This window comes from Cryptotermes secundus, unplaced genomic scaffold, assembly GCF_002891405.2.
Source record: "Cryptotermes secundus unplaced genomic scaffold, Csec_1.0 scaffold534, whole genome shotgun sequence".
Lineage (NCBI taxonomy): Eukaryota > Metazoa > Arthropoda > Insecta > Blattodea > Kalotermitidae > Cryptotermes > Cryptotermes secundus.
Genome location: NW_019739956.1, coordinates 831352 through 843077, shown reverse-complemented (window position 1 = coordinate 843077; position 11726 = coordinate 831352). Strand labels below are relative to the sequence as shown.

At 38.6% G+C, this 11726-nt stretch overlaps 1 protein-coding gene across 1 annotated transcript; it reads left to right on the top strand.

Annotated features, from left to right (window-relative positions):
• The first annotated feature begins 4014 nt into the window (after window positions 1–4014).
• LOC111872146 lies at window positions 4015–11350 on the top strand. Its single transcript, XM_033754552.1, has 6 exons — window positions 4015–4078; window positions 4162–4245; window positions 4988–5210; window positions 7158–7342; window positions 8257–8367; window positions 10933–11350. Exons 3-6 carry the CDS (start codon window positions 5049–5051, stop codon window positions 11060–11062), a joined length of 588 nt encoding a protein of 195 aa, XP_033610443.1. The 5' UTR covers window positions 4015–4078; window positions 4162–4245; window positions 4988–5048; the 3' UTR covers window positions 11063–11350.
• The last annotated feature ends 376 nt before the right edge of the window (window positions 11351–11726 follow it).

Below are 11726 nucleotides of genomic sequence, written 5' to 3'. Positions count from 1 at the left end.
ATTGAAAAATCAATTGATTTACTTTCCAATAGAAAGACAAATGCTGGTTTCTGTGGCACGAATATTATTCTGAAAGCAAATGGAGAAGAAACCAAGATACATGAACAAGCACTCAAGCAACACAAAGCAGTGCACTGTACTGTAAATTTCGAGGAATTACACTAGCATTTGACTGAAGGCAAAAGCGAAATTTTTGATGAAATCTCATTCAGAATTACCCGTTTCCTCATCGAATTACTAACCTGGAACCTCCTTAATATGAAGCAGATTTATTATACATTTTATCGCAATGTTAGAAGAGATGTCAAAGTATACTTTTTAGAAATATATCTACTCTTTACTGTGTACATAATATTTTAAACAAGTCATCAGTGAATATTGTAAGAGTATTAGAATTATTTGATTTTTATGATTTGAAGTAATGAGAAAGACAAGATATAACTTTGGGGTTCATAGAAAATTCTCTTATTAGATGCAATTAAAGAGTGCTAATGACTTCATATACCATACTGGCTACGGTTCCATGCAATTTTACTTCTAACCGATCTATTCTATAAATGTACACGTGTTCGCAATTTCCAAAAATATTTTGATACTGTAAGTGATACAAATTATGTAGTGATCTATTTGATTTCAGGATTCCAGCAGGGGCGGGGTATACGGTGTCTCCGTATCACGTGGGCGAAGAATGTAACAATATGGCTGACGAATGTCCAATCTCTTTGCTTCACATCATGGCTCTCAAACCGAGCGAACAGCTCTAACTTGCCAACTGTAATTACTCTTCCTGTAAACTTCTGTATCGATACTATAACTGAAATAAAATATTAACACAACTGATAATTATTATAAATTAAATATTATGCATATTGGTCGAATTAGTTTTGACCTACGTGTATGACCTTGACGTATATGCTTTTATTAAGGAAAGTAAATGTTTTTTTTTTTCATATTTATTTGTTTTAAGAGAAAGTGCAATACAATTCATCCATCAGAATAAGGAGAATCATTCATTTGATGACAGTAGTGCAATGTCATGCATATAAAACACATTTCAGATAGAGGACAATGCTTAACAAAATATTTTTATACCATAATAATAATTAGTTTTATAATTTAGTGAATTATTTTGAACTATATATGTGTGGTCATTACTGAACGAGCCAGCTTGCTCCACTCTTTATGCAATACCATCACATGCTCCTTCCTATGAAAAATGTTGATATGCAGAGGGCCAGTAACAATGAAAAGAGTAAGTTATATTACGTGTTGTGTTTCGTTTTACCTCGACCTACATAAGGTCCACACTTCCACAGAAGCATCACAATAAAGGTGGGTTCTGCCTGATTATAAAAGGCGACTTAAGTCGATGTGAGAACTCGTTATGATTCGTGAACAGGACTAAACCTTCTCACGCCTCATACCGCTGTACCGGCCTCGTGTTACACACACCATCGGACACACATGGCTCACGAGAGTAATGTGATAGAAAGCTTTAATATAACATCCCTCCCTGTATCGGGAGATTTTCTAGCCAGATCTTCCAATTTCCGGATCAGAGTTCAAATAAATTATCACTAGAATTTCTGGTACAAAACTTTTTTTATTGCTAGTGGCGTGGGACTAAGTCCCTTGTACTGCGGCCACTTCTGACCTATTGTACCAGCCCCAGATGATAGGTGAGGGTGATTGTGGAGCAATTGGTGGAATGAAGATTGGCAGGGGAAACCGAAGTACTCGGAGAAAACCTGCCCCAGCACCACTTTGTCCACCACAAATTCCACTTGACCAGACCCGGGATAGAACCTGGGCCGCCGCGGTGGGAAGCCATCGACTAACCGCTTGAGCTATGGCACGGCCACACTGACAGCATTTACTACTTCTCATCTTCAACACTGGAGCCTGCCGTTCACGTCACACCCCCTCTCTGCGTATTCAGAATTCACTAGTAGAATATGTTTCTAACTTAATGAATAAAAATGAAAATATAGGCAGGCTATCTGTTCCATAGAAGTGACGTACTGCAAGCTTCCGATGTCCATGCGCGACCGGCACACGCAGATGATATGATATTGTACACTTATCGATAGAGTACATTGGAAGACCGGGGAAACATCCGTTAATGAAAGTGTTACGAGTCTGGGAGGACGGTATGACACGCCTGAGCCACACAGCCATTTGAGTCTCTTTCTGATAACAATGGAGTGCGGAAGATCAGGAAAATTTGCTTTACATTTTTGCTATTTTCTCTTCACTTGCTCTACCGATAAAGAAATATGAGAGACTGAAGTCAAGCATTATAAATCGCCTATAGGCCTATAACCAAACTCTTAGTAACGTGCAGAAGATCTACATGTTGCGCAGAAGGACATGGGTTCGAAGTTACCGCCATGTTGCTCTGACAATAAAAAGAGGACAGTCCAGACTTTTTCCGAATTAAACGACTAATAATGGCTTCGTTTTTGCATCGATCCTCGAAACATTAAACGTAAAGTTCAAATATTTTATAAACTTTGGTAGAAGAATAAGTTGAAAGGTTTTTTGAAAGTTTGCAAGTACACGTGTCAGCTTCCAGACTGTGATCTGACGCAATTTGTTTTTGACCGTCTTTTGTGACTCGCACTCTTATTAACCCGATTAGAGTCTCCTTTGATACTGTCCTGTTTCGAGCGAAACTACTGCCAATATCTTGCTGGCTGAAGATGGGACACCAGATAAAGTTGATATCTATCGTCAAGGCACAGAAATAACCGAATTTAAGAAAATTTGATCCAGTGAAAGAGACAAAGTTTTAACTACAAATTACTGTATAGATAAATATATTGTATATTAATATATCCTTATTATTAGAGTACACGTCAATAATGTAACAATATAAAGGACATCAAGAACACATCACTCACTAAAAATGTATTTTAATATTTTATGATGTTGAACTAATTCAATTGTCAATAGGACACTAAAAGTATATGTTATACATTAAAAGTCATTAATAAAATTTTCTAAAATGTCTCTAGTTTTATATGTATTTTTTTTTATTACGACATGTATAGATATCACATGGGCCATCATCAGGTGTTTTTTTTTTACTTTTGGGGAGACCACTGCATTTGTCTACTCTGCTCCCATGCACGTCAATATTTAGTTCTATCTCATGACTAGAATGCTGCCGTTGCGCTTTTTGTGGCTATCGTAGTTCTTGTGTGTCGTATTTCTCTTGTGTATGTGTCTTACAAAATAACACTACAATCGTAATTGAACAAAGCAGCCTTCTGGGATTTGGCACCGCGTATACCGGTTCTCATGGTCTCTTCGCTTGCGGATTTCTTATATTTTTCCTTCTACCCTGAAGATGGGGCGATACGTTCCTCCGAAACGTCGGTTAACACCACATATACACGGTGCCAAATCCCAGAAGACTGCTTTCTTCATAGTCACCGCCTTGAAAGCCTCAAATCTTACATACAATCGTAATTATTTAAGTAATAACAAGGAGCCGAAAAGATATGTTACAAAAATATAAATTCTTATTATTGACACATCATAAATAATGGCTCCAAGACAGAAATCCAAGAACGTAAATTAAAGCTGGTATTGATGGAAATACTACATCAGCATCTGCTGACCAGATTGATACTCGACAGTAACAATTCCAAAGTAAAAAGAACAACGAATCCAGTAAAGGAAAAGCACCAACTTTTGTGTTTCTTTTGGAGAAACCTGGAGCTGCATTGTAAAGCGATGGCTTAAGGGGAAGATACTTCAAATAAAATAAGGCACAAGCTTACATCCTCACTATTCAGTGGCATAGTATCACAGAATTTGTCTCAGTAGTAGAATAGAAATTCTGCTTCTCAGTCTGGCAGAAGGAGAGCTCGAAGTTATATGCCCTGAGCTGTCCCACACTCTCAAACCTTCCATGGTTATAGCACTTTCCTCCTGTTACAAGCGGAACCTTATCAGCCAAGTCGTGATGTCACCACCTGTTTTTAAGAACCGTTAAAACAGTTGGGCTTTGATGCAATTCGCAACTCCGTAACAAAGGGGAAGCCCCTAATTACTGCACAGAAAACAACAGGTAAGGTCCCAATTAACAGCAGTTTAAACTGTGAATGTGGTATTGTTAATGAGATCCATTTACACATATTTCCTTGTCTGTAGTCCTAGTTCAGTGTGACGAGTCCTTTCTTTGACGCAAGCAGTGTTTACAATGCGGAGCGTGTAGTTGCCAGCATGCAATAACAGGTAAGACACAATGGATAAATTTTGTGTGCGTGCGTGTGTGAGATCACACAGAAAACTGTTTTTGTATGTTCATAACTGAAGTAAATGAAAGTCACTTATATTTAGATGCGTTTTTGTGAAATTCTTTTAGAGAAATTTGAGGGAGGTTTGGTCTACGTACAAACATTAAATCGGTAATAAAATCAATACCGAACTTTAAAGAAATGAACGTGGAAACGCAATTAAATAGAAATTCCGTGTGCTTAAAGTAGAGTGTACTTTTTTTTTATATCAGTCTCAAATATTGGTTTTAGATTTAATAAAAAAATCTTTTCAACCCTAGCAAAATTAATTGCAAATTAAGGGTGAAGGCAAAGCTTTGCCTATGCTTAATTAAACACCGCGCTATTAAAAATCAGGGGACGGTGGAGATACAGTGTTATTCTTAATCATGACACTAGATGGACGTGAGTGGCAAGGTTCACGCCCCGGCCACTTTGCCCACGGGGAATGAATCCACGGTCCCATTAGATAGTGCAATGATATGACCCTAGGGACATTCTGGACGCTGTTTATTATAGAAAGATCTCTTTCCCTGCCGGAAACTGAACCCTCATTACCCCATGACCCAGCCCCTAAAGTCATCCCTATACTGACTGAGGTGTCCTGACTTCTATGATTTATTACAATATCCATAAACATAATAATATTTTTGCTGAGGAGGAAATTTTGTTTTGCTTTCACCAATGTCCCTTAAATGCAGACATACATAAACGTGATCCATCTTCAGCCACTGAAGCCGTTTTGTTCGGAACAGAGACAAAATGGAACTTAGGAAACCTGAGGCCTTTGTCCTGATCTTCATGTTGCTCGTCACGCTGTGCACCGCTGTCAATCCCACATCGGCGGGCGACTCTCCAGTAAGCACTGGGGCTTTGTCTCGCAAGAAACGGTACCTTACCTTTCCGCCCGGAAGCATTTTGCAGGTAAGTTTAATGGAACTAAAAGAAAACATGTAGACCGCTTCTGAGGTCTAGTGGTCAGAGTTCCTGGCTACAGATCCAGAGGTCACGGGTTTAATTTCCGACTCTACCAGATTTTCTGAGGAGTAGTGGGTCTGGAACAGTGTCCACTCAGCCTCGTGAATATAATTGAGGAGCTATTTCAAGGGAATAGCTTCTCCGGTCTAGAAACCTGAAATTAACGGCCGTGGGGATCCCTTGCGCTGACCATGTGACCCCCTCTATCCGCTAAGTTGGCACCTGTCGACAAGCGGTGGTCGCTCGGTCGTTATATTTCGATTGCGGAGTAAAGTCACGGAGTTTCTTTAAAGAAAACATGCCGGTTGCGGTAGCCGAGTAGTCTAAGGAATGTACTACTGTCTTCGTTTGCTCGGAAGCCGGGATCGTAGGTTCGAATCCCACACAAGTCATGGAAGTGTGGTATGTGTGTATATTTATTCTGTGTTTGTGTTGTCCTGGGTTTAGGTAGAGTCCTTGCGACTAGCTGATCCCTCGTCCAAGGAGTCCTACCGTCTGTAAACTAATCATGAAACTGAAAAATCAGAGGCCAGGGCCCAGGTGTTCTCTAGAACCAGCAAAAAAAGGAAACGAAAACCTTAGGGAGGAACCAGCCATATAAAATTCAAGACACGATGAGATATGATATTCCTTAATTTAATCATCAATGTCCACGCAGAACTTAAAGCGATTAATTGATGAACGGTTAGATTCTCACAACATAAATTTAATTTTCCAAATTACATTTCTGAATTCCAAATTTTCCTTGAAACTTACGGAAAAAATCACGACCCATTCATAAGTTACAATAAATAGAACATATTGCCAAATCTTACTTCAGGGAATTATTTTTGAAGAAATGAGTTTATATAATTAAAAATAATTATTATATCAATAGATTATAATTTCTGAAAAGGAATCTGTATATTGTCAGTATATTACCAGCAAATTATTTCCCAAAATTTTATAGACATAAATGTGTTTAACCCTCAAAATATATTTTACAAATATGAAACTAATTTTAAAAACTCGGAATTACTGTCTTCTCAGACTTTGTCTAACTTGTGTTATTCTAAAATCTAGAAAACACAACGTTTATAAATACTGAAGTATTTCTGAAAACGTATGTCATGTTATTTAACTCGTCTACTTTGTTGTAGAAATCTACAGAGTTCACTCGAACTTTTGAAATAAATGCTCTAACTAATTTGCAATGTGATTCTAAGCTGTAAGTACTTATGTAATAATTACAGACGTAAAAATTGGGTTTTATTTAGAAACACGAACTTCGCAGAAATCCATATTTAGAAAAGAATTAGCATATCAATTTCCCCGGAAAGAAAACAATGTAATTTGTTTTTGCCCGAAAATATCTCGGACAGGGAACTGAACTTCCATTTCTAATCTTCAGCATGAAAGGTATGCAGTAAAAGAGGGTTAGGTCTACAAACATTATTTCCCGTCGAATTTCAACGGACTTATTCGCTAGTGAATAGCTTATAACGAAAAAAATACAACAATTTTATTATAGCAATTTTCTTATTTGTCTAAGTTTTCAGTAATAGAGACTATAGCATCGAGTTATTTGGTGACAGAGCGAAAATGATTTAAAAGATTAGGAAGGAAGTGGTCGTAGCCTAATTTTAAGATAGTGTGACGTATTTGCGCTATGCAGGACACCCCCTCCCCCGCCAGCGGTGACGTAAGACCTTCGGTGCGTTGCCGTTGCTACGGTAATAGGCCAGTCAGCACCCCGCCCACTCCCGCGGTGACGTAACACGGGATGCCGGGAAACTGCCTGCAGAGATTTAGGAAAACCAGGATATTTGAGCTGATCAGCTGCAGAGCAGGAGTAGAGAGCGCTACTGCTACCACAGCCGTCTCCCTGAGCTGACCTAACAACGTTTGTTTCAGCTTGGCTACTGTTTGACAATACCGGCCATCATCCCTGATGGTATTTGGACCTACGGAATTACTTTTGGTACAAATTGGGAGATTCCCACTGACCCAGTGGGGCTGAAGGCCCCGAAAGATGCCGAAGTGGTGCATCGGAGACAGAGGCGGGATTTATACCAGAAGCTACGGCCCATGATGGACACGTGAGTATATGGCAGATAGAAGGTTTCTCTAGCATTTCTTGCAAACATTGCGGAAATAAAGGCCTACCTAGTTACAGAAAGTAATTCTGTTAGTGGGAATCATAACACTACTCTACCAAGTAGAGGCAGAATTAAACAAATTTCTGTATGACTAATAATACTGGGTCATTTAATATGAAGTCATCCAGATAGGTCGTTCGACCATTTTAAAAAATTTATATTTTGTACACTTATTTCTACATATTTCCATACTTCAAAAATATAAATAAAATTAATCCGCTCGGTTCTCCAGGTACAGCCGTTTTTAAAACGCGAAAAAACGCGTTTTATGCTGAAATGGAGGTCTGCGTAATCTTCCATATCTCGATGACTACTGATACTAGAGACTCCAATAGAAAAACAATCTGTTCCTCATGATATGGATTACAATTCATCCCATTGCAAGGTTTTAATCAACTCACTTTCTTTAGGTCTAATTTAAGCTAGAAACATACTCATTGATTTTGGGAAAAAGCTATTTTGATCTTCAGAATACAACGGCCGGGGGGGGGGAAGTAACAGGTCTGTGATTTCTACCCTTTCTTGTTACCTACATGGGGAATATAATCACGTAATTTTGAACCGCGTATCTTTAAAAAAAAATTTGCAGGAGCTTCCAAACTTTGCTCAGTCTCAAAATCGGCAATTTTTAACATCTCATATCTCCGGTGGGGAAGCTCCGACAATTTTAAAATTCATAGCAAATGATGCTCTCTTCTTGAGTAACTTGGAGTTAAAATTACAACTTTTATGTTATAATAATAGCGGAGTTGTGGGCACTTAAACTTTTACCAAAAAATCAACACCTCAATACACATAAGTCATCTCAAATATTGTATAATGTAGTCTCTGAATGCCTGTGGTGTGATGTACAGGATGGGTCTGGATGGGGACTCATGCATTTTGCGCGCACTCTGCGAGTCAGGTCAACGCCCACAGGGATCCAAAGGGTCCTTCCTAGAAGAGATTCTTCATATTATATTCACGTGAGTGTATATGAAAGTCAGGTTTCATTTAACAAGTGTCCGTCGCATGAATTTATCACATTGGAATGGACGTTGAAATATGGTGGAAACATGAAGGACAGTAGTTGAGTATCAGTAAGTCATACCGGAAACAAAGCCATCTACAAAAGTGCAAGACATTACAATCCTTGGCAGTCACATATCCTCATATTGGAGCGAAGCCAGCCAGTTAACTTCTTAGTAACGTACTGTATATTCTTTTATCAGACATGAAAGTAGCGGCGTACTTAAATAATATATATTTTTTTAAAGTCGCTTAGTGAGAGGTGGAGTCCAACTGGGTCCACTCGGCACGGCGGCCACTGATTGGCCTATTGCAGCTTGCCCCGGGTGTTTATGATGATGGAGAATTTGGTGGAATGAAGATTGACAGGGGAAACCGAAGTACACGGAGAAAACCTGCCCCAGGGCCAATTTGTCCACCACAAATCCCACTTGACCAGAACCGGGATCGAACCCGGGCCGCCGTGGTGGGAAGCCAGCGACTAACCGCTTGAACTATGGCACGTCCTACTTAAATAATAAAGAAATGTGGGACGTCCAAGTTTTAGTCATTATTATTTTTTTCGTAATTTCAGCAATTTTTTATTCACAGGATCTCCTTCTAGCCAAGACAATATAAAATATTTCAAAGACAAATATAATATGGAAACTGCATGCCTGTTAAATTTATTTTAATAGTCACACTTGCCAGGCCAAGAATTGAACTCAATCGCCGCTATACAGAGTGTCCCAGGAGGAAAGGTCAATTTTCCAGGAGGTTACAGTGTCGGTCGCTCTAAGCAAAAAATTATATACGTACATGTGTCCTATTCCGAATGGTTTCCGTGATAGAGCTATTTCACTGTACATTTCCAAAAATTGTTGATAAGAAGAGATATTATGTATTGTTTCTAATGCCGGTATTTTGTGTTCAAGTGGCAAAGCTGGTACAGTTTATCTAGTATAATATACACATTTTGAGTTTTCCGCCATCAGCGTCAATGCACTTTGTAACTCGTGTGAGGACATGGCGTGTTGCTCGTCTGTCCTATGTACTGCAGAGTGAAATAGCTCTTTCTGGGAAACGATTCGGAATAGGACACATGTACGTATACAGCTTTTTTGCTTGGAATAACCGACACTGTGACCTCCCCGAATATTTACGTTTCCTCTAAGGACATTCTATATATTGCTCCAAGTTCCCAACCAGGTGTCCCAACCCGTTTCTATACAGCACGGTTTATCATGTAGTCAGCCATGAAGCGCAATTTTCTCTTTCTTCGCTGCCTGTGAGTGTGGGTACGCGCACACACACACACACACACACACACACACACACACACACACACGCAATTTCAGTATTTATAAGACAATGCCGGGTGCACGCGGCAGCGTAGTTGGTTGAGACACTATGCTACAAGCCGGAAGGTCACTGGTTCAAGTCACGATAAGGTGTATTTTTTCAATTTACCCAATTCTTCCAGCCGCACTATGGCCCTGGAGTCGACTCAGCCTCTAACAGAAATGAGTAGCAGGAATATTACTTGGGGGTGAAGGGCGGCCGGCGCGTAAGGCTGGCAACCTTGTCGCCATCTATGAGCCGATTTTCTACAAAATGTGGGAGCCTCGAAGCCTCACAACCCTATGGGCCTTCACTGCCTGTTACAGGGATACTTTTACCTTTTTTTCTTACAAGACAACGCTTTTAACACTAAAGAAATATCGTAAATAATGTTCAAAGAAGTTGAATATTTCTGAAGTAAATAAAACAAAGTGTGCATATTTTCCGTACATAACAATTTCTATATTACTCTTGTTCTCAGTTTAAAAATACTAGAATAAATTTAACTGTCACGAATTATATCATCACTTCGTGTCCTAGGCTTATAACAATATAACCATAAGAGAAGGCCATATTTTCACATTTAATTACTAACTTACCTGAGACAACTACCAGGCTACTAACAGGCCACGACCATTCTGTCTCTTCTTAATTTAAGGTTTTTAATTCTTCCAACAAGTGAGACATAATCCAGCATCTGAGGCATAATCGAAAAAAACTGAAGTAAGAAGAATATTTGAAAGGAATAGTATTTCGGGAGACAATATTAAAATTGAGCCGAAGGAAATAAGGTGTCACTGTGTGGATTGGATTTAGCTGAAACCATGTAGTGCGCAATCGCAAGCTCATATAAACATGGAAATGAGTTTCAGGTTAAAGAATCTGGAAATTTCTTGGCTAATTGAGTGACTATCAGTTTCTCAAATAGAATTCTTCTCAATGGATATAATTAGAGACGGCTAGACATATAGACAATTATTTCTGACAAGGAACAAAACGGTGTTAAAAATTCATAGTCAACTCTCTGAAGCAACTTGTCTTAAGTCAAGTTGACACTATTTTTTTTCAAGCAAGTGAGCAAATATTGGTTTGACCTATATTTGAAATAATAGTCCGGTTATTTTTTGAACACATTATTATTAGCTTACTTTACATTAATCTAACAGTGTGGAAGGAAATGAAATTTACCTTATCTCTTTCAGATTACCACGAAGCAAACTTTCGAGCGATTCAGCCGATGACGACTTAAAGAAATACGACGCTGCGTACAAAACGAAGGCAGATTGCGCTGTGTTATTCCCTTCTTGTCTCAAGGACCTGGATGTGTCCTGATGCAGCTGCACATAAAAGGATACGAATTCCTTACGAAAAGGAATGCTTAAAATTTTTGCCATCGTGGCTACCGAGACAAGTCGTGACCGTCTCATCGTCAAGAAGTTTCGAACTATTCCAAAGAACACAGTTGAGATGGTATCATGAATATACCACAAACCCTCCTACAAAATTAATGCACAGAAAGGTACAAGAATAAATATACGAACATAACAAGGAACGAAATATGCAACAAAATAATATTAACGCTGTGCGTAATAAATCATTTAAAATGAAGCGACAACAACTCTGAGAAATGGAAATTATTTTCAAGGCGAAATTAGGAAATGAAATTCAGGAGAGTATACNGGTACAAGACGAAATATGGAACAAAATAATATTAAAGCTGTGCGTAATAAATCGTTTAAAATGTAAGCGACAACAAATCTGTGAAATGGAAATTATTTTCAAGGCGAAATTAGGAAATGAAACTCAGGAGAATATACATTTTTCTATGAAAAGGGGAATGAATATCATGAATTAGGTACAGGTTGAGAGCAGAGTTTGTTAGTGATAGGATATCATATGTAATACTAAAGGATCGCTGGTGTGCTATCATGTTCACGCCTCAACAGGTTCTATAAAGAACTAGAACAGGTATTTCATAAATTCTNATAATATTAAC